The sequence below is a fragment of the Nerophis ophidion genome, linkage group LG06 (assembly GCF_033978795.1).
Source record: "Nerophis ophidion isolate RoL-2023_Sa linkage group LG06, RoL_Noph_v1.0, whole genome shotgun sequence".
NCBI lineage: Eukaryota > Metazoa > Chordata > Actinopteri > Syngnathiformes > Syngnathidae > Nerophis > Nerophis ophidion.
Genome location: NC_084616.1, coordinates 75,262,326 through 75,284,331, shown reverse-complemented (window position 1 = coordinate 75,284,331; position 22,006 = coordinate 75,262,326). Strand labels below are relative to the sequence as shown.

General features: G+C 40.1%; 1 protein-coding gene across 2 annotated transcripts; it reads right to left on the bottom strand.

Annotated features, from left to right (window-relative positions):
- Window positions 1-1,347: 1,347 nt before the first annotated feature.
- On the bottom strand, window positions 1,348-20,675 carry borcs6 (BLOC-1 related complex subunit 6). 2 transcript variants are annotated; one of them, XM_061904850.1, is made up of 7 exons: window positions 20,557-20,675; window positions 18,513-19,042; window positions 15,648-15,828; window positions 12,715-12,897; window positions 8,133-8,296; window positions 7,960-8,043; window positions 1,348-2,244 (listed from the first exon to the last, which is right to left on the bottom strand). In XM_061904850.1, the coding sequence occupies exons 2-7, from the start codon at window positions 19,029-19,031 to the stop codon at window positions 2,119-2,121; spliced, it is 1,257 nt and encodes a 418-aa protein (XP_061760834.1). In that variant the 5' UTR covers window positions 19,032-19,042; window positions 20,557-20,675; the 3' UTR covers window positions 1,348-2,118. The 2 variants fall into 2 exon arrangements, with proteins under 2 accessions (XP_061760834.1, XP_061760835.1); XM_061904851.1 differs by having other exon boundaries at window positions 18,513-19,039; window positions 20,557-20,652.
- Between the last annotated feature and the right edge of the window lie 1,331 nt (window positions 20,676-22,006).

Sequence of the window (22,006 nt, the reverse complement as noted above, 5' to 3'; positions counted from 1 at the left end):
ACCGATTCCGATTTCAACAGATACCGATATACGCAGTCGTGGAATTAAACACATTATTATGCCTAATTTTGTTGTGATGCCCCGCTGGATGTATTAAACCAGTGGTCCCCAACCTTTTTTGTATCCGCGGAACGGTCAACGCTTAATAATTTGTCCCGCGGCCCGGGGGTGGAGGGGTCCTTATTTTATTATTTTTATTGTCATGCAAAATGAACGTTTTTGTCATGAAAAAATGAGTTTTTTGTGGTTGGTGCACTAATTGTAAGTGTAGATTGTGTTATTTATGTTGATTTAAGTAAAAAAAAATTATTTCTTTTTTTTTCTAAATAAAAATGAATAAAAAATTCTTCTGCGGCCCGGTACCAATCGGGACCACTGCATTAAACAATGTAACAAGGTTATCCAAAATAAACCAATCAAGTTATGGAAAAAAATGCCAACATGGCACTGCCATATTTATTATTGAAGTCACAAAGTGATTTTTTATTTTTTTTTAACATGCCTCAAAACAGCAGCTTGGAATTTGGGACATGCTCTCCCTGAGAGAGCATGAGGAGGTTGAGGGGAAGCGGGGGGTGTATATTTTAGCTTCCCGGAAGAATTAGTGCTGCAAGGGGTTCTGGGTATTTGTTCTGTTGTGTTTATGTTGTGTTACGGTGCGGATGTTCTCCCGAAATGTGTTTGTCATTCTTGTTTGGTGTGGGTTCACAGTGTAGCGCATATTTGTAACAGTGTTAAAGTTGTTTATACGGCCACTCTCAGTGTGACCTGTATGGCTGTTGACCAAGTATGCCTTGCATTCACTTGTGTGTGTGAAAAGCTGTAGGTATTATGAGATGGGGCCAAAAAGCAAAGGCAGTGCCTTCAAGGTTAAACTTTAACTTTAATGTGTTAATTCCACGACTGTACATATCGGTATCGGTTGATATTGGAATCGGTAATTAAGAGTTGGACAATATCGGAATATCGTCCAAAAAAGCCATTATCGGACATATCTGGTTTAACATTTAGGCATTTTTTAAAACTTCCGAGCACAGTTTACAATACAGTATTCATACTCCATGTGAATTGATAGCTTGAGTAATAGTAATCCTTCCTGAAAATATACGCTCATATCCAAAAAGGGTGACTTTTGAAAAAAAAAAAAAAAAAAGAACAGTTGCACAACAGTAAATTCTAGCACAGCAGGACATCTTCCCTCAACTCTCTCAAGGTTCACACGTCCACTGCTGACCTTTGCTTTGTGTTACACAGTAACAGGAATCTGCAGCTCTTTTTAATCCACAGGGACTAAGTGTTCCACCACCGCAGGAAGAGTTTTAAAGGATCAGCGATGAGGATGAGAAGTTGTTTTTCGTAGCCTTTTTTATTATACACGCACTACAGTATCTTCTGCTGATGGGATAAAGACGACTGACGTGGAGTATTACTGTTTTCTATAGTAAGCCACATTAAAAGAATAACTAAGTTGGTGATAAATCAATCAGAAGGACATTTTAATTTGTATTAGGTCAATAGTTTAAAAAGTGGTAGAAGTTATTTTACTGTGTTTTTGGGACAGTTCTAATGGCGAATGTCAGCATAGTCCAGGGTGGGCAGTTTAATAAACAGGAAACATGGATCACATCACATTTCTGGTAGTTATCACACTACATGTCGTAACTCTTAGCACAGGGACAGTTACTGTACGTGAGTTTTCGGCATAAGCAAATAAATAATAAAGATAAATAAAAGACGCTATACACAATTCTCACCTGCGGTGACAAAATGTGCCATTATTGCGTTTGAATAAAAATAGACTCTGTGCCAGTTCCCCCAAAAAAGTCATTGGAGCAGTTCAGTGGGGGGAAAAAAAAGCAACATTGCCACCATGTGGAAATGAGGGTTTAGTGCAACCTGGTCAAAGCCGGCAGGACGGATGAACGCTCCGATCAAGCGAATAAAAATGATCTTTAAACAAGCATGAGAGTTGAGGGCCCGAATAATCCAGCATGCCTGGTAAATCTCCCAGAGGTTAAAAAAAAAGTGTCGACTCTTAAATTGCAGAGAACCTTCCTCAATGTGCTTGGTGCTTTTGTCTTTACTACAAAAAAGGTGCGGGCGGAGGAAGCCCAGGGTTTACTTGCAAATGGCCTCCAGAGCATCCAGAGTGCGCTTGATGTCTCGAATCTGTGCCGCCAGGACGTTGATGGGCTGCATGGAGCGGTCCAACTCCTCGCACCGGGCCATCAGCGTGTACATGCCCTGCAGGGAAAGAAGCACAAACATGAGGCCTGCAATTCAAGCAACACTAAAAAAGGTGAGCTTGTGGAAGTTGAAAGAGTAAAAAGTTGGAACCAACATGGTCCAGTTCCTTTTGAGTCTGCGATGACATTTAGGTGGTAAGGTCAAGGCTTGGCATTTAAACAACATGCTGCCGCATATAAACACTCAGACTGAAGCGGAAATGTGCAGGGAATGGTTTTTTTTGCTCTTCCAGAGTATTGATTCGAAGTTCAAGTGCAATCCTAACAAATTAAGTTTTACTCCAGAGCTGTGGGTGGCAGTAATGCCATTTCCAATTATGTGCCCACTGCCACACACTTTATATTTATCTTAAAGGCCTACTGAAACCCACTACTACCGACCACGCAGTCTGATAGTTTATATATCAATGATGAAATATTAACATTGCAACACATGCCAACACGGCCGGTTTAGTTTACTAAATTACAACTTTAAATTTCCCGCTGAGTTTCTTGTTGAAAACGTCGCGGAATGATGACGCGTGCGTGTGACGTCTCGGGTTGGAGGGGACACCACACACGGCTAAAAGTCGTCTCTTTTCATCGCATGATTACACAGTATTTTGGACATCTCTGTTGCTGAATCTTTTGCAATTTGTTCAATTAATAATGGAGACTATAAAGAATAATGCTGTTGGAAAGCGGTGGATTGCAGCTGTCTTTAGCACCGAAACACAGTCGGTGTTTCTTTGTTTGTTGTGAAGCTTTAACACAGAGCAGTCAAGCGAACATGTTTCTCTACGTCAACCAGAAAGTTTTTGGATGGGAAAATTGTGATATTAAGTCGGCTTCAGTAGATTATGGGACTTCCTCCTGCAGCTCAAAAAGGCAGCTGTGATCTCGGCTCCATCATTGGCTTCTCTGAGAGACACCGCAGCCATCCGACTTTCAGGTATGACTTTACAATCTCACTAAAACAATAAGCAGATAAGGGATCTTCCAGAATTATCCTAGTAAATGTGTCTAATTACATCTGAAACGGTCCCACTGCGCCGCCTGTAGCCATCGCTTTTTCTTTCTTTTTGTGCTTCACTCTAACTTTCCTCATCCACGAATCTTTAATCCTCGCTCAAATTAATGGGGAAATTGTCGCTTTCTCAGTCCGAATAGCTCTTGCGGCTGGAGACTCACATTATAAACAATGTGAGGATGTGAGGAGCTCTACAACCCGTGACGTCACGCGCACATCGTCTGCTACTTCCGGTACAGGCAAGGCTTTTTTATTAGCGACTAAAAGTTGCGAACTTTATCGTCGATGTTCTTTACTAAAACCTTTCAGCAAAAATATGGCAATATCGCGAAATGATCAAGTATGACACATAGAATGGACCTGCTATCCCCGTTTAAATAAGAACATCTCATTTCAGTAGGCCTTTAAACTACACAGGTTAAACTAAAAAAATATGATTACCGTCCAGAGGTTGGTTTATTCCAGCAATTAGATTTACAAGGTGAAACTAATATATGACATAGGCTCATAACATGCAACTCGAGATATTTCAAGCCTTCTTTTGATATAAGTTTGATGATTATGGGTTACAGCTTATGAAAACCTCAAATTGAAAATCTCAGACAACTTGGGGTTTTACATAACTGTAAGACATGATCATTAAAATTATAACAAAAAAGACTTGACACTTGGCATATAATGAGTACATCTAACATTAGTTTCACACTTGAAGATGAATTGCTGAAATGAATTAACTTTTGCACGATATTTAAACATTTTTGACTTTCACCTGTATTGTGGCTGCCGCTCTGCCATGTTGTCCCAATGCAAGTGGACTGTGACCAAAACGACCCACAGCATATGGTGACTGGTTATGTAGTCTTTGCGTAATCCTGCTTACAACCTAACTAAAAAAAATATCTGGGGCTTCACGGTGGGAGAGGGGTTAGTGCGTCTGCCTCACAATACGAAGGTCCTGCAGTCCTGGGTTCAAATCCAGGCTCGGCATCTTTCTGTGTGGAGTTTGCATGTTCTCCCCGTGAATGCGTGGGTTCCCTCCGGGTACTCCGGCTTCCTCCCACTTCCAAAAACATGCACCTGGGGATAGGTTGATTGGCGACACTAAATTGGCCCTAGTGTACAAATTTGAGTGTGAATGTTGTCTGTCTATCTGTGTTGGCCCTGCGATGAGGTGGCGACTTGTCCAGGGTGTACCCCGCCTTCCGCCCGATAGTAGCTGAGATATGCGCCAGCGCCCCCCACGACCCCGAAAGGGAATAAGCGGTAGAGAAGGGATGGATGGATAAAAAAATATTATTGGGTTTCACTAATCATGTTAACAATTGAGTTTCATTTCAAAGAGATCACAATGAAACAATACAGGATAAGACTACAATGCTTGCTATTTAATAACTGGTTGTTGATTTATTATAGTGGACGTTGGTGCCAAGGCACAGACTATTTATACTCTTGTCTGGGCATACTCCCTCCTCTTGGAATGGGCAATATGGTGCAAAATCTGTAATGTAATATAATATATATTGCAGCCTCTTCCAATAACGATACATTTCACGATACATTATTTGGGATATACAGTATTTTTCGGACTATAAGTTGCAGTTACTCCGAAGCGACTTATGTGTGAAATGATTAACACATTACCGTACAATATCCAATAATAATATTTATCTCATTCGCGGAAGAGACGAAGAAAATGTCAGCAATCGTCACAGACATGTCAACCAATAAGAATTCGGCGGGGGAGGGTCATGGCAGAAGTGCATTGTGGGTCATGGAATGCTAACTGCTCTATGCTAGTGCTGTAGCTATCAAAATGGATCATTTCATGGTTGACGTAACTTATAAAAACTGAGAAGGGCTGAACAAAAACTTGACCGAAAAGGAAATCATGTACTGCAGATTACAAGATGGACGTAGTGAAATATGCAGCAGAAAACAACAAGAGGAAGCGGCGCATACCTTTGGAGTTGGCAGAGTTGTTTAGAAGAGACATCGAGGAAGAAGATTTCATGGGATTTATCGATTAGGAGTGACAGATTGTTTGGTAAACGTATAGCATGTTCTATATGTTATAGTTATTTGAATGACTCTTACCATAATATGTTATGTTAACATAACAGGCACCTTCTCAGTTGGTTATTTTTGTGTCATATAACGTACACTTATTATTTATGTCTCATATAACGTACTCTTATTCAGCCTGGTGTTCACTATTCTTTATTTATTTTAAATTGCCTTTCAAATGTCTATTCTTGGTGTTGGGTTTTATCAAATAAATTTCCCCCAAAAATGCGACTTATACTCGCGACGTACATATGTTTTTTTCCTTCTTTATTATGCATTTTCGGCCGGAGCGACTTATACTCAGGAGCGATTTATAATCCGAAAAATAGGGTAAATGATAGTTGAACCCTTTTAAAACGAGTTACAAAGGCTCTTGATTCAAATTCTGAAGTATAAAGTAACATATAATGTCATTACCAGTTGTATTATTTTTTTAAACTGTTATTAATGTATTGTTAATGTTCTGTTAATATATGGTTGCTTTGTTGTAAGGTGTAAATCAACTAAGCACATATTCTTCTGTTGTTAGGATACTTCACATTAGTTTTGGGTGATGCTACAAAAATGGGTATCGATCCTTCCAAACAGTTTTGAAGACAGTATCGTCGGTCATACCAATATTCATAATTAACATTTTAATGATCATTTAATGATAACATTTTTGGAAAAAACACAGAATGGAGTTTTAACAATATTATTGAAATATTCAAATTATGTAAATTAATAATAGACTGTATTTATATTATTCACATGTGAATAATGATGTATAATAGACTGTAATTATGTTATTCACATGTGAATAATGCTGTATAATATACTATATTTACATTATTCACATTTGAATAATGCTGTATTATAGACTGTATTTATATTATTCACATGTGAATAATGCTGAATAATAGACTTTATTAATATTATTCACATGTAGAAAATACCCTAGTGTTTATTGTCTATTGTGAGCAAACTGAGGTGCTGAATTTCCCTCGGGGATCAATAAAGTACTTTCTATTCTATTCCATTATTTCCTTTTATCACACACAAAATGTATACCAAAGTCAATAGTGCAAGATAACTATTGACTATTATTTCCTGAGTTTGTAAACACAGACGACAAAAAACCATATTGTGATATTCAAAGAAATATCAATCTGACTCATCTAAGCCTATGAGCATGAACTGATGAAGCCTATTTGGATGAGAGGCGAAACACCTTCTAAGACAAGTTGGATGCCGTAACCAAAAAATTAAAAATAAATGTACAGCGTATTTTCCGGACTACAGAGCGCACCGGTGTATAAACCGCACCCACTAAATGGTAGGAGAAAAAGATATTTTGTTCATAAATGAGTCGCACTGGACTATTATAAACCATTGTGAAATGAGTTATTTACACAGAAAAATTGTGTAAATGTTTATTTTTTAACGGTGCCAGTAACACGGCAGTAAAACGTCTGATCAAACAAAACAGAAGTCATCGTCATGGACCCACTAGCTGTGGAAACTCGCTCTCCTAACAGCTGAACAGAATCAATAACTTCACTGTGACGTTTCGGTGAATTTACTGAGGAATTTGTGAAACTGAAACAATACAAAACCATTGTAAGTTAATAATACTAACAAGAGGCTTGTAAACGTGTTAGCATATTAGCTAATGCTAATGACGCTAGCTTGATTAGATGACGATAGCTTGTACAAATATGCATGAAAACACTACTAACAAACGTGACAGTTTAGTACCGTTAAGTATAAATTGTCTTTGTTATATTAACTTACAAACGTTGCTTGGAGTGATAAATGAAGAAAGAATAAGAGTACAAACGCGATGGATGACTAGTAAATAAATGATAAATGGGTTGTACTTGTATAGCGCGTTTCTACCTTCAAGGTACTCAAAGCGCTTTGACACTACTTCCACATTTACCCATTCACACACACATTCACACACAGATGGAGGGAGCTGCCATGCGAGGCGCTAACCAGCACCCATCAGGAGCAAGGGTGAAGTGTCTTGCTCAGGACACAACGGACATGACAAAGTTGGTACTTGGTGGGAATTGAACCATGGACCCTTGGGTTGTGCACAGCCACTCTACCACTGCGCCACGCCGTCCCCAGGTGGGACTTTATATTGTTACTTCATACTTCAGGTAGGTGGAACGGCACTTGTACTTCCGGTTCAAAGCACTAAACAGATAATAAATACTGTAGTGCGTGCAGTGAGAGAACTCCTCCAAAAGATGCCATCATAGCACAAACAATACCACCATTTGTTGAATGAAAAACGTCATGGCCGTTAGCAAAGAAATATCCATCAATTAGCCACACCGTTTTATAAGCCGCATGGTCCAAAGCGTAGGGAAAAAGTAGCAGTTTGTAGTCCGGAAAATACAGTAATATTATTTCCTTACAACCTGCCGTGGGCCAGTAAAAAAGTAGTTGTGGGTGTCAATGATCACACCTTTAACTGAAACAGTAAGCTGCTGCATTAAAATATACCCTGAAAGTAGTCAAGAGTGCAAACTACAGCCCAACAAGCACAAACAAATGTCCAATATTTGAAGAAACAAGCTCAAAACAAAAATTGTACCAAATGTACAACATTTCCTGGTCACACCATGTGGACGACCATGACTTAGGTACCTTTATACTCATATCCACAGACTCTCCCAGACTATCCACGGAGTCTCTGTAGGTCTGAATGTAGCCCACGCTCAAAGCTGTCATCTGGTCAGAGAGGTAGAAAGAAGTCTCACTCCAAGCAGGAACACAGAAACCAAACACAGGACCTCAAGACAGCGTGTGTGTGGACGTACATTCTGGATGGTTCCGTTGAGGCTGCGCATCATCATCTCCACACTGTGCGCCACGTCCTGAGTGTGTCGTTGCAGGTCCACCAGGACGGTGGGATCGATGGGCGGGATATCAGCTGGTCTCCGTGACAACCCTCTGCTGCGGTAGATGGGACCTGAACAATCCGCTGGGAAAACATGAGACATATGAGAGCACTGTAAGGAGACAGCATGCTATTTAGGCGGCAAATTGCTTGGGCCTGACTTAATTGCACTCTCTGCTGGCTGTTGCCAAGCACTGAGATCTATAACGCTTGCCCTACAAATAAATACTGTACAGTACATGGATTTATCATCCTCATGACTATTGTTAAAAAAAAAACTCACCAGATAAAACACAAATTGATTAGATAACAGCAATTATTTATATTTTACCCCCAACTTACTGAATAAAAAAATATGACAAGCGGTAGAAAATGGATAGATGGATGGATATATATCAACAAGAATAAAAAAGTAGAAATACATGAATAATGACAGTAATCATAATAAATATATAATTATTAAAAATAATCTATTCTATTATTTATATTATTGATAATTATACTTATATTTCTGGAATATATACACACACACATATATATATACCCATTTATATATATATATATATATATATATATATATACGTGTGTGTGTGTGTATGTATGTATATATATATATATATTATATATATATATATATATACATATATATATATATATATATATACATATACACACACACACACGTATACATATATATATATATATATATATATATATATATATATATATATATATATATATATATACACGCACACACATTTATATATATATAATTACACATGCCCTGCGATGAGTAGCGACTTGTCCAGGGTGTACACCACCTTCCGCCCGATTGTAACTGAGATAGGCACCAGCGCCCCCCGTGACCCCAAAGGGAATAAGTGGTAGAAAATTGATGGATGGATACATACATACATATGTATGTATGTATATACTCATATATGTGCATATATATGTGTGTGTGTGTATATATATATATATATATATATATATATATATACATACACACACACACATATATATGCACATATATGAGTATATACATACATACATATGTATGTATATATATATACATACATACATACATACATATGTATGTATATATATATATTGGTTATTTACATTGTACATTGTCACTGAAGGCACTAACACTATGAATGAACACATGTGGCGTTATGTACTTAACAAAAAAAGGTGAAAAAACTGAAAACATATTTTATATTCTAGTGTCACACTTTGCTCTGATTGTTTTGCACACTCTTGGCATTCTCTCTATGACAGGGGTAGGGAACCTATGGCTCTAGAGCCAGATGTGGCTCTTTTGATGACTGCATCTGGCTCTCAGATAAATCTTGACTGAAAACATGTTTTATATTCTAGTTTCTTCAAAATAGAAACATGCACTTTCACCTAATCCTCTATGCCCATTATCTCAAGCTCCATCTGATTGAATGGGAAGCGTTGGTTTTCATAAAGTATTACATATGTATGTATAACATATATTGTATTTAAAAATATTTAAATACAAAAGTGATTTTACCTGGTAGTGTCAGGTTTATGAATATCAAATTTGCTTTAAAATTATTCCAGTACAACTTCCCCTTCTTCCTGTGTCTAAAGCAATAGGCCAGTTTAATCCAGCAGGGTTTGCGTAAAGAGTGAAGACGGACAGCTGCTTGTTTAATGAGGCAGAAATGTGAGGAAGCTAGAAGGGGGGGTGCAATACCTCAACACGTTTAATTATTCAGCTCAGAATTTCAGCGAAAGGGGAAAAAGTGAGAAAGCCAGATGGGATTCAGGGGATATATGTCTAGGATTTCTATTTTTAATTTTTCCTCAATTTAACATGCGAAGGGCTAGTCTACCTTTTAAGCTTTTAAAATGAGGCGAGATTGCGAGGAGTAATAAGTGCTGCCGCACTGCAGATATCAACATTTGCAAGTCTTATACATACAACAGGCCGCTGAGATCACTGGCTAAAGATAGCACAGAAACTGTTCATTACTTCTAATTGTGTGCACAAGTCGGAGGCTATGCATTTGGGATGCATACAGAGGCTCTTTCTGCCTCTTAAAGACTGTGCAGAGAGGAGAAACACACAAATGTGAAGGCACTAAGTGCACATTCACAACTACAACCAATGAAATGCTTACCTTTCAAAGTTAAAGTACCAATGAATGTCACACACACACACAAGGTGTGGCGAAACCTGTCCTCTGCATTTGACCAATCCCCTTGATCACCCCCTGGGAAGTGAGGGGAGCAGTGGGCAGCAGCGGTGCCGCGCCCAAGAATCATTTTTGGTGATTTAACCCCCAATTCCAACCCTTGATGCTGAGTATCAAGCAGGTAGGCAATGGGTCCCATTTTTTTTAGTCTTTGGTATGACTCGGCCAGGGTTTGAACTCACAACCTACCGATCTCAGGGCGAACACTCTAACCACTAGGCCACTGAGTAGGTAAAGACAGGGTATTTATCTATTTGTGACACTTGCTTGGCAGATGACGACTAGCTTTCACATGAAATAGAAGAGATAAACTATTTTTTTCACGAGAATATACTGAGAGTTCTTACAAAAAAGGAATGTGACGTCATGATTTGTTTCCTAGTCTTTATTTAATTAAAGAAAAATGAGGAAAGGGAAGAGTACCATCTCCGGGTTGGGGAGGAGACCCTGCCCCAAGTGGAGGAGTTCAAGTACCTCGGAGTCTCGTTCACTGGTGAGGGAAGAGTGGATCGTGAGCTCGAAAGGCGGATCGGTGCGGCGTCTTCAGTAATGCGGATGCTGTATTGATCCGTTGTGGTAAAGAAGGAGCTGAGCCGGAAGGCAAAGCTCTCAATTTACGTTCCCATCCTCACCTATGGTCATGAGCTTTGGGTTATGACTTAAAGGACAAGGTCGTGCATTTCAAAGAAAAATGTGCTATTTTCTGGCCAAAATAATGTTTGTGGTAGCATCAGTAATATGAACAGCAGATCAAGTGTGTCCAATATTTTGACTGGTATTGTATGGAACAAAAGTAGTTGAAAAAGTACTACAAGTAAACATATTCTATTGAGATGAAATAGCATGTCAAAAACCTGTTATGAAATAATAGCAAAAGTGAAGTGTGAAGTGAATTATATTTATATAGCGCTTTTTCTCTAGTGACTCAAAGCGCTTTACATATTGAAACCAGATATCTAATTTTTACATTTAAACCAGTGTGGGTGGCACTGGGAGCAGGTGGGTAAAGTGTCTTGCCCAAGGACACAACGGCAGTGACTAGGATGGCTGAAGCGGGGATCGAACCTGCAACCCTCAAGTTGCTGGCACGGCCGCTCTACTAACCGAGCTATACCGCCCCAAGGAAGCTACTGTGTCTGTTGAAGTGATACAGTACCAATTTCTGGTACCTGTTAATCAATACTGGTACTCAACGGTAGTAGTACATTACTTTTGTGTGTGTTAATAAACATTGTTTTTGGTAACTGAATAAAAAAAATATTGCAACATTTAAAATGAGCTGATTATAAAAACTGCTGTCCAGCTGCGATAACTTGTTTTATTTCTGTCATCTGCAAGTATGACAATAAGTTACTATTACTTTGCTAAATCTAGTATTTTGTTGCGCCCTAAAGCGTGTTAATACTGTAAGTATTGTAATTATTACGTACCAGCTGTTTGATTGTAACATGCATTTTAGTTGTAGTTTTCAATAAAAGATTTGGACGTGTTGAAATCGGCATGTAAGATTGCTAATATTAAACAGTAGCATATCGATATCAAAACCAATGTAAATTAGCATCAAGTTACCACATTTTTGGAAAAGTGGAGCATTACTTTACTTATGTTGGAGCATTATTTGAGACAATTTCTTTGTAGACATTGAATATTGCAACATTACCTAGCAAGTCTGCTCTCAGTGCTGCTGGAGTGATTACCAAGTGTTAAAAGTGCTGAGTCGGCAAACGAGCGTGACGTCAAGCGCAACCCAGGTACCGAAACATGGCATCGTTGGATTTTACGTGAATCGGTGCCTGGGAGGACCGGCGGGATTTGGTACCCATTCTTAGTTGTGAGGGTTGGCGTATGTACAATAAGCTCATACGAAATACAAAGTATTTGTAGCAAAGCCCATCAGTCCATCCATCCATTTTTTACTGCTTGTCCCTTTTGGGGTGGCGGGGGGGTGTTGGAGCCTATCTCCGCTGTATTCGAGCGGAAGGCGGTGTACACCCTGGACAAGTCGCCACCTCATCACAGGGCCAATCAACCTATCCCCAGGTGCATGTCTTTGGAGGCGGGAGGAAGCTGGAGTACTCGGAGGGGACCCGCGCAGTCACGGGGTGAAAAAAGAAAACTCTACACAGAAAGATCCCAAGCCCAAGATCGAACCCAGAACCTTTGTATTGTGAGGCACACAAACAAACCCCCGTTCCACTGTTTTTTTACCATTTCAACTCACTTCTGGTGAGCAGCTAAAGGACTAATAACTTTTTGCCCCACTGTTGTACTCACAGTCACTGCAGTCCAGACTGGGCTTGGAGCTCATCTTGATCTTCTGCTCCAGGTTCTTGGTGATGAAGTTGGTCAGGTCTCCCTCATGGCTGACCGTGCCCTCCAGCTCAAGCGCCGAGGAAATGGTCGCCCGTCTGCCCTCGGACTGGCCCGCTTTGCCTGCTCCACGGGCCCCCACACCGCCTGTAGAAAAGTGTAATTGACACAAAGTATGGCGTTTCTCACACATTTTTAAAGGGGAACATTATCAGCAGACCTATGCAAGCGTCAATATATACCTTGATGGTGCAGAAAAAAGACCATGTATTTTTTTAACCGATTTCCGAACCCTAAATGGGTGAATTTTGGCCAATTAAACGCCTTTCTGTTTATCGCGCTGGAGGCGATGACGTCAGAATGTGACGTCGCCGAGGTAACACACCCACCATTTTCATTTTCAACACATTACAAACACCGGGTCTCAGCTCTGTTATTTTCCGTTTTTTTGACTATTTTTTGGAACCTTGGAGACATCATGCCTCGTCGATGTGTTGTCGGAGGGTGTAACAACACTAACAGGGAGGGATTCAAGTTGCACCACTGGCCCGAAGATGCCAAAGTGTCTGCCGCCAGACCCCCATTGAATGTGCCAGAGTGTCTCCACATTTGACCGGCGATGCTAAGGCAGACATGGCACAGAGATGTATGGATAACCTGCAAATGCATTTGCAATGATAGTCAACAAAATCACAAAGGTGAGTTTTGTTGATTTTGACTGCCAGCTAATCGATGCTAACATGCTACGCTAATCGATGCTAACATGCTATTTACCGGCGGTGCTAAAGCAGACATGGCACAGAGATGTATGGATAACCTGCAGATGCATTTGCAACTATATTACAGTTCCTTCCACCCACATTTAATGCGAAAAAAAACCAATTACCAATCGACGGATTTAAGTTGCTCCAGTGTCAAAAGATGCGAAAGTCCTGATCGTTTGGTCTGCACATTTTACCGGCGATGCTAACGCAGCTATTCGGCCATGCTATGGCTATGAATAGCGTCAATAGCTATTTGCTCAATAGCTTCAGTTTCTTCTTCAATATTTTCATACTCCAACCATCCGTTTCAATACATGCGTAATCTGTTGAATCGCTTAAGTCGCTGAAATCCGAGTTTGAATCCGAGCTAATGTCACTATATCTTGCTGTGGTATTCCCATTGTTTGTTTACATTGGCAGCACTGTGTGACGTCACAGGGAAATGGCCAGTGTCTTCGCAGAGAGCCGAAAATAAGGCACTTTAAAGCTTTATTTAGGGATATTCCGAGACCGGTAAAATTTTGAAAAAAATTTCAAAAAATATAACAAGCCACTAGGAACTGATTTTTATTGATTTTAACCCTTTTGAAATTGTGATAATGTTCCCCTTTAAACACATTTTAACAGAACTATTTGGGGTAGTAGCTTGTATTGTACAGTAGGTGGCAGTATGCATCATAATTATGCTTCCGAGCCCACATCAAATGCACCTGGTCTGCCTGAGAACAAGAGAAGGTAGCAGGAGGGATCAATGTTTTCACTAGTTAGTATTCAGACCCCTCGAGAAACTCTGAAGTGACAAATCTAGCATTTTTTTCTTGTGTTCATGGAGACTTTTTGCAAACCCTGACATACGCCACCGCCAATAATGCTAATTAAATTACATATTTGGCGATGACCCACCACTACAAATAGATCACAGCCTGTATGGGAAACACTGCATTGTATACAAATTAGAGATGCGCGGATAGGCAATTATATCATCCGCGTCAAAAAATCTTCATCCATCCGCCGTACACCCGAACCAACATTTTATCGGGACCGTACCCGCCCGCCAACCACCAGCCGAATTACATTCGAGGTTGGCCACCCTTACCACTCATAGAGCTATTTAAACCTGTTTCACAAAGTAATGTAGTCAATTGGAGCCGCTAACGCTATTCAATAGTGTTTATCCTGATGACAAGAATATGGACGTGCTCTGAAGCCATTGCCTTTGACACCTTCAACAACATATACAAACCGATTGTTGGTCCAGCAACATGTTGTGTGCAGCTTCCGCAATCTCACGTATGAGATTGAAAGGCATACTGGGTGACACAGAGTACACTGATGGTTGTGATATAAACAACTTTAACACTTACTAATATGCGCCACGCTATGAAGCCACACCAAACAAGATTGACAAACACATTTCGGGAGAACATCCTCACAGTAACACAACATAAACGCAACACAACTAATACCCATAATCCTTTGTATTCATGACACTACCAGAATATATCTTACACCCCCGCACCCCCAACCCCGCCCACCTTACCGGTTTTGTCATGAATACAAAGGATTATGGGTATTAGTTGTGTTGCGTTTATGTTGTGTTACTGTGAGGATGTTCTCCCGAAATGTGTTTGTCGTTCTTAATTGGTGTGGCTTCAAAGCGTGGCGCATATTACTAAGAGTGTTAAAATTGTTTATATCACAACCATTAGTGTACTCTGTGTCACCCAGTATGCCTTGCAGTCGGGTGTGTGTTGCCGTGGAAGCCACACACAACATGATGCTGGACTGACAAGCAGATCGTGTATGATGTAGAAGGCGATAAAGCTAATGGCTACATAGCACGCACTAATATTTAATATCTGGGTGACTGTCGGCAGTCATTCAAGAGAATAATAGTGTCTCCTATTGACTTCTTCGCTTTATGACACGGGTCTTAAATGGCTCTTTGAATGGCAAAGGATACCGATCCCAGAACCATGTATATCAAATGTCTCCGGATGGTTCAACCGCCACCCGCCCGAATCTAATTAAAATCTATTTTTTCGTCATGTCAACCGCCCGACCCGCGATTTACCCGCGGACTCCGCGGATGAGACCGCAAACCGCGCATCTCTAATACAAATCCCGTCTTACCGCCGCACGATTGACTGATCTCATCCAGGCTCTTGCTGTCCTGCATCCCTCGGACGTTGCGGACCCACACCTGGGCCATGACGTGAGGGGGGCAGGGAGCGTCGTCTGAGGGGAGAAGAGGAGGAGGCGGGGAGGAGGAGGTGCTGGGACCTGGTGCTGAGGAGGAGTAGTGACGTAAAGACTGGAAGAACAAAAGGAAAATGGAAATCAGTCACATTTAAAAAAAAAAAAAAAAGCATCACTTGCTTTTTGACTTAATGTATTTATATACCTTATTTTTCGGACTATAAAGCGCACTTAAAATCCTTTCATCCATCCATCCATTTTCTACCGCTTGTCCCTTTAGGGGTGGCGGGGGGTGCTGGAGCCTATCTCAGCTGCATTCGGGCAGAAGGCGGCGTACACCCTGGACAAGCCGCCACCTCATCACAGGGCCAACACATACAGACAGACAACATTCACCTTTCATTTTCTCAAAATTCAACACTGCGCCTTATAACCTGGTGCACCTAATGTAGATTGTTATAAAATACTGAACAGATATTTATTGGGATAAGGTAAACATAAATATTTTAACATAAAAGTGCTTGATTGTCAGGCATTAAAAGCCACAATATGCAACGGGTCCATCAGACCCAGAAACGCTGGCTGAGTAACAACAATGTGAGCGTCGCACGGAAAATTTCTCTGCCAGTTTCTGCATCCCACAGAGATTCTTCTTTTGTGTTTCTGCACCTGCGGTTCCCACACAAGATTGCAACATTGTTTGTCAACACTGTCTGCTCTCATTTTCTCGCACATTTGACCCTCTGATGTTCTGTGTACCTACACTCTGTCCTCCTCCTGTCTAGCCCTGCTGTTTAGGCCTAGACAGTGTGTGTGGACCCGGACATCTTATATGTAATAGAATAGTGTATAGTGTGTGGTCATTAGATATGTATTCTGATATATGTTTTTCACAGAAAATGAGCCAAGTCATTGAGTCTCAGTTTGAAAAATTAAGTAATTTTATCATTTTTCTTTTACTAAAAAATTTAAACGAGCCCCACAGACCCGAACACAACACAACGGTGTGTGGTGTTCACCTTGTGTAGTGTTCGGGTCAAGCGTTATGGAACAAATAGCATTGCTGCCTACATGCAAATCTTTTTCATATACAGTGGGGCAAAAAAGTATTTAGTCAGCCACCGATTGTGCAAGTTGTCCCACTTAAAATGATGACAGAGGTCTGTAATTTTCATCATAGGTACACTTCAACTGTGAGAGACAGAATGTGAAAAACAAAATCCAGGAATTCACATTGTAGGAATTTTAAAGAATGTATTTGTAAATTATGGTGGAAAATAAGAATTTGGTCATTAACAAAAATTCAACTCAATACTTTGTAATATAACCTTTGTTGGCAATAACAGAGGTCAAACGATTACTATAGGTCTTTACCAGGTTTGCACACACAGTAGCTGGTATTTTGGCCCATTCCTCTATGCAGATCTTCTCGAGAGCATTGATGTTTTGGGGCTATCGCCGAGCAACACGGACTTTCAGCTCCCTCCACAGATTTTCTATGGGGTTAAAGTCTGGATACTTGCTGGGCCACTCAAGGACTTTCAAATGCTTCTTACGGAGCCACTCCTTCGTTGACCAGGCAGTGTGTTTTGGGATCATTGTCATGCTGGAAGACCCAGCCATGTTTCATCTTCAAAGAAAGCTCTCACTGACGGAAGGAGGTTTGGGCATCAAATTCTCACGATACATCGCCCCATTCATTCTTTCCTTAACACGGATCAATCGTCCTGTCCCCTGAGCAGAAAAACAGCCCGAAAGCATGATGTTTCCACCCCCATGCTTCACAGTAGGTATGGTGTTCTTGGGATGCAACTCCGTATTCTTCTTCCTCCAAACACGACGAGTTGAGTTTATACCAAAAAGTTCTATTCTGACCACATGACATTCTCCCAATCCTCTGCTGTATCATCCATGTGCTCTCTGGCAAACTTCAGACGGTCCCGGACATGCACTGGCTTAAGCAGGGGGACATGTCTGGCACTGCAGGATTTGATTCCCTGTCGGCGTACTGTGTTACTGATGGTAACCTTTGTTACTTTGGTCCCAGCTCTTTGCAGGTCATTCACCAGGTCCCCCTGTGTGGTTCTGGGATTTTTGCTCATCGTTCTCATGATCATTTTGACCCCACGGGATGAGATCTTGCCTGGAGCCCTAGATCGAGGGAGATTATCAGTGGTCTTGTATGTCTTCCATTTTCTGATAATTGCTCCCACAGTTGATTTTTTCACACCAAGCTGCTTGCCTATTGTAGATTCACTCTTCCCAGTCTGGTGCAGGTCTACAATTCTTTTCCTGGTGTCCTTCGACAGCTCTTTGGTCTTGGCCTTAGTGGAGTTTGGCGACTGACTGTTTGAGGCTCTGGACAGGTGTCTTTTATACGGATAACGAGTTCAAAAAAGTGCCATTAATACAGGTAACGAGTGGAGGACAGAAGAGCTTCTTGAAGAAGAAGTTACGAGTCTGTGAGAGTCAGACATCTTCCTTGTTTGAGGTGACCAAATACTTATTTTCCACCATAATTTACAAATATTTTTTTTTAAATTCCTACAATGTGAATTCCTGGATTTTTTTTCACATTCTGTCTCTCACAGTTGAAGTGTACCTATGATGAAAATTACAGACCTCTGTCATCATTTTAAGTGGGAGAACTTGCACAATCGCTGGCTGACTTAATACTTTTTTGCCCCACTGTAATTCAACAGCACATCTGTGGTTAGTGCACTTCTCTATAATTTCAAGACAGTAACGAACAATCGATCTTAATTCAGCTGTCATAGTTTCATTTAAATCCTAGCTTACCTCAACTTCTTTTCTCTCTCCGGCAACCCCAGTCCGCCATTTCTTTTCATTCTTCTCGTCCTCCTCCTCATCTTGTTTCTCTTTCTCTTCCTCCTCTTCTCCACTGTCCAAGTCTGTGGTGACAGTTCGTCCTCCCCTAGATGAAGAAGGTTTAGGTGGAAAGTCTTGCCGCAGACCTGCAGTCCTGCTCGGGCCTCCAGGACAGACTGCACCCGAGTAGTCTGCCGTGCACGAGCCCTCAGAGGGCGAGAGGTCCATCACAGGAGAAGGGTGTAAAGACAAACTCCTTCTCACAATGTCCTCTATTTCTGTATCCAAACAACGGCGATCATGGACTGTGTTTTCTCTACCAAAGTAATTCTCTGTGTGTCTGAGGTAGGAATCCTCAGTGGGAAAGTCCTCTTTGTTACCTACACATTTCACCACTGGAACATGAGAACTGTTTTCCGAACAAGGAGATGTTGCGACTCCGTTTGCTGTTTCCGGCACTTCCGTGCCCACCGCAGGGGAGCGACTCATCCCTCCACCTGCTGGAGGACAGACAGTATATTACAGTTTTGGTATTATTTCCTATCTGTGCCATATAAAACACATTAGCCCCTTGTATGTGCATTAACTACATACCCGGTTTCCATATGAGCTGGGAAATTGTGTTAGATGTAAATATAAACAGAATACAATGATTTGCAAATCATTTTCAACCCATATTCAATTGAATGCACTACAAAGACAACATCTTTGATGTTCAAACTCATAAACTTTTGTTTTTTTGCAAATAATAACTAACTTAGAATTTAATGGCTGCAACACGTGCCAAAGTAGTTGGGAAAGGGCATGTTCACCACTGTGTTACATCAAATTTTCTTTTAACAACACTCAGCTGGAGTTGGCTCTCGGTTGTTGAGTGTTCCAGACATCTTCTAAGCTCTGGAACACTCTGCCCCTCCATGTTCAAACTGCTTCCACAGTGGAGTGTTTTAAGTCTCGTCTTAAGACCCACTTTTATTCTTTGACTTTTAACACTACGTGAGTTGTGTGGTCCTCTGTCCTCTGTTGTCCTCTGTGTTTTTTATACACTTTGATTTTTATTTTACTGTTTTAATTGATTTTACCCTTTAAAATAGTTTTTAACCGTATTTGTTTTTATATTGTTTTTATTTTTGTTTTTTTTGTTTTATTCAGTCATTGGTGGAGCATAATATATATATATATTTTTATATTGTTTTTAACATGGCTGTGCAGCACTTTGGAAACGTTATTGTTGTTTAAATGTGCTATAGAAATAAAGTGGGTTGGATTGGATAATAACATCTGCATCGCTCCCATTGCAATCACCTTTTTTTTTTCTAGTCCATCACTCTCATTATCTTCATCCATGAATTTTTCATCCTCGATCAAATTAATGGGGAAATTGTCGCTTTCTCGTTCTGAATCGCTCTCGCTGCTGGTGGCCATGATTGTAAACAATGTGAGGATGTGAGGAACTCCACAGCCCGTGACGTCACGCGCATATCGTCTGCTACTTCCGGTACAGGCAAGGCTTTTTTTATTAGCGACCAAAAGTTGTGAACTTTATCGTCAATGTTCTCTACTAAATCCTTTCAGCAAAAATATGGCAATGACGCGAAATGATGAAGTATGACACATAGAATGGACCTGCTATCCCCGTTTAAATAAGAACATCTCATTTCAGTAGGGTTTTAAACACAGGCAGCGTCATCAGCACTAACATGGAATCACGTGACATAATAAAGTCCCCTATTGTTACAATAAATAGACAAGTGCAACAAACTCACATATGAGACAAAGTCAAACGTTATCAGAACACAATTGCAGATAAAATTGTGTCATAAAATGTCTTTGTCATGACAAAATGATGTAATGCTGCCTGTCAATCACATTAGCATGGCGCGGCTAACATTAGCTCAGTTGTCAAAGGCCTCGACAATACCAGCATTTTAAGACTCGCCTAGAAAACGGGACACATTTCGGTAGAATGAGCGTTTAATGCGGCGTGTATGACAAGATCATAAAGTATACATACCGCGCACAGGCTCTGTAAGACCAGCTAGACTATCTTGCTCGTAGTTGATGTGCCTTCAACCCTGTGATCAGACGTCAAGTCCGGCGGCGAAATGCTTCCCCGCGAGAAGCAGCTAAATGGTTCCGCGTAAAAGATGTAAACATGTCTAAAATAATATAAATATTAAGGGTGTGGGAAAAAATCGATTCGAGTACGAATCGCAATCATCACATTGTCCGATTCAGAATCCATTCTCTTTTTTTTTTTAATCGATTTTTATATATATATATATATTAGGGGTGTGGGAAAAAATAGATTCGAATACATTGTGCGATTCAGAATCGATTCTCATTTAAAAAATATCTATAAACAAAAATGATTATCAACAACAGTATCAATATTAGTTATAATTTCAGCATAGCAGTGATTAAAAATCCCTCATTGACATTATCATTAAACCCATCCATCCATCATCTTCCGCTTATCCGAGGTCGGGTCGCGGGGGCAGCAGCCTAAGCAGGGAAGCCCAGACTTCCCTCTCCCCAGCCACTAGACATTTATAAAAATAATAAAAAAGAACAATAGTGTCACAGTGGCTTACACTTGCATCGCATCTCATAAGCTTGACAACACACTGTGTCCAATGTTTTCACAAAGATAAAATAAGTCATATTTTTGGTTTGTTTAATAGTTAAAACAAATTTACATTATTGTACACAGTTGATAAAACATTGTCCTTTACAATTATAAAAGCTTTTTACAAAATCTACTATTCTGCTAGCATGTCAGCAGACTGGGGTAGATCCTGCTGAAATCCTATGTATTGAATGAATACAGAATCGTTTTGAATATGAAAGATATTGTTTGTGATTCGAGAATCGCCATGAATAAAAAAAAATCGGTATATAATCAAATCGTGACCCCAAGAATCGATATTGAATCGAATTGTGGGACACCCAAAGATTTGCAGCCCTAATAAATATGGTGGTAAAGCGGTAAAAAAAAATTAAATAAAATATGTTCAAAGGTCGCTATAAATCAAACCGTTTTTTTAAATGTGTTCCTGTATTTCGAATACGTTGCAACATTAGTGTCGGAAGAGATTGATGTTGCCCCCAGAAACACCGATTGTTTATATTTTAAACATGTCTATATTTGCACTTGATTGATTTATTGATTGATTGATGGATTGAAACTTATATTATTAGATTGCACAGTACAGTACATATTCTGTACAATTGACCACTAAATGGTAACACCCCAATAAGTTTTTCAACTTGTTTAAGTCGGGGTCCACGTTAATCAATTCATGCACTTTACAAACATGATTAAAACATTTTTATTTCTGCCAACAATGTTTTAAAACCCAGAATAGTATTTCATATTTTGCAATTACTATAGTGCGTGTAACTTCTTCATTGGTGTTTTTTTTTTTTTTTTACTTTTATTTAAAAATTTCAACATTTACAGA

Bases quoted from the DNA above. Each gene is read 5' to 3' on its own strand.
- borcs6 (XM_061904850.1), bottom strand. From the start codon at position 19,031: ATGAGTCGCTCCCCTGCGGTGGGCACGGAAGTGCCGGAAACAGCAAAC. The intron at 15,829-18,512 runs GTAAGCTAGGAT...TTGTTCTTCCAG, and splicing joins GAGAGAGAAAAGAAGTTGAG to TCTTTACGTCACTACTCCTC. The intron at 12,898-15,647 runs GTAAGACGGGAT...ACTTTTCTACAG, and splicing joins GATCAGTCAATCGTGCGGCG to GCGGTGTGGGGGCCCGTGGA.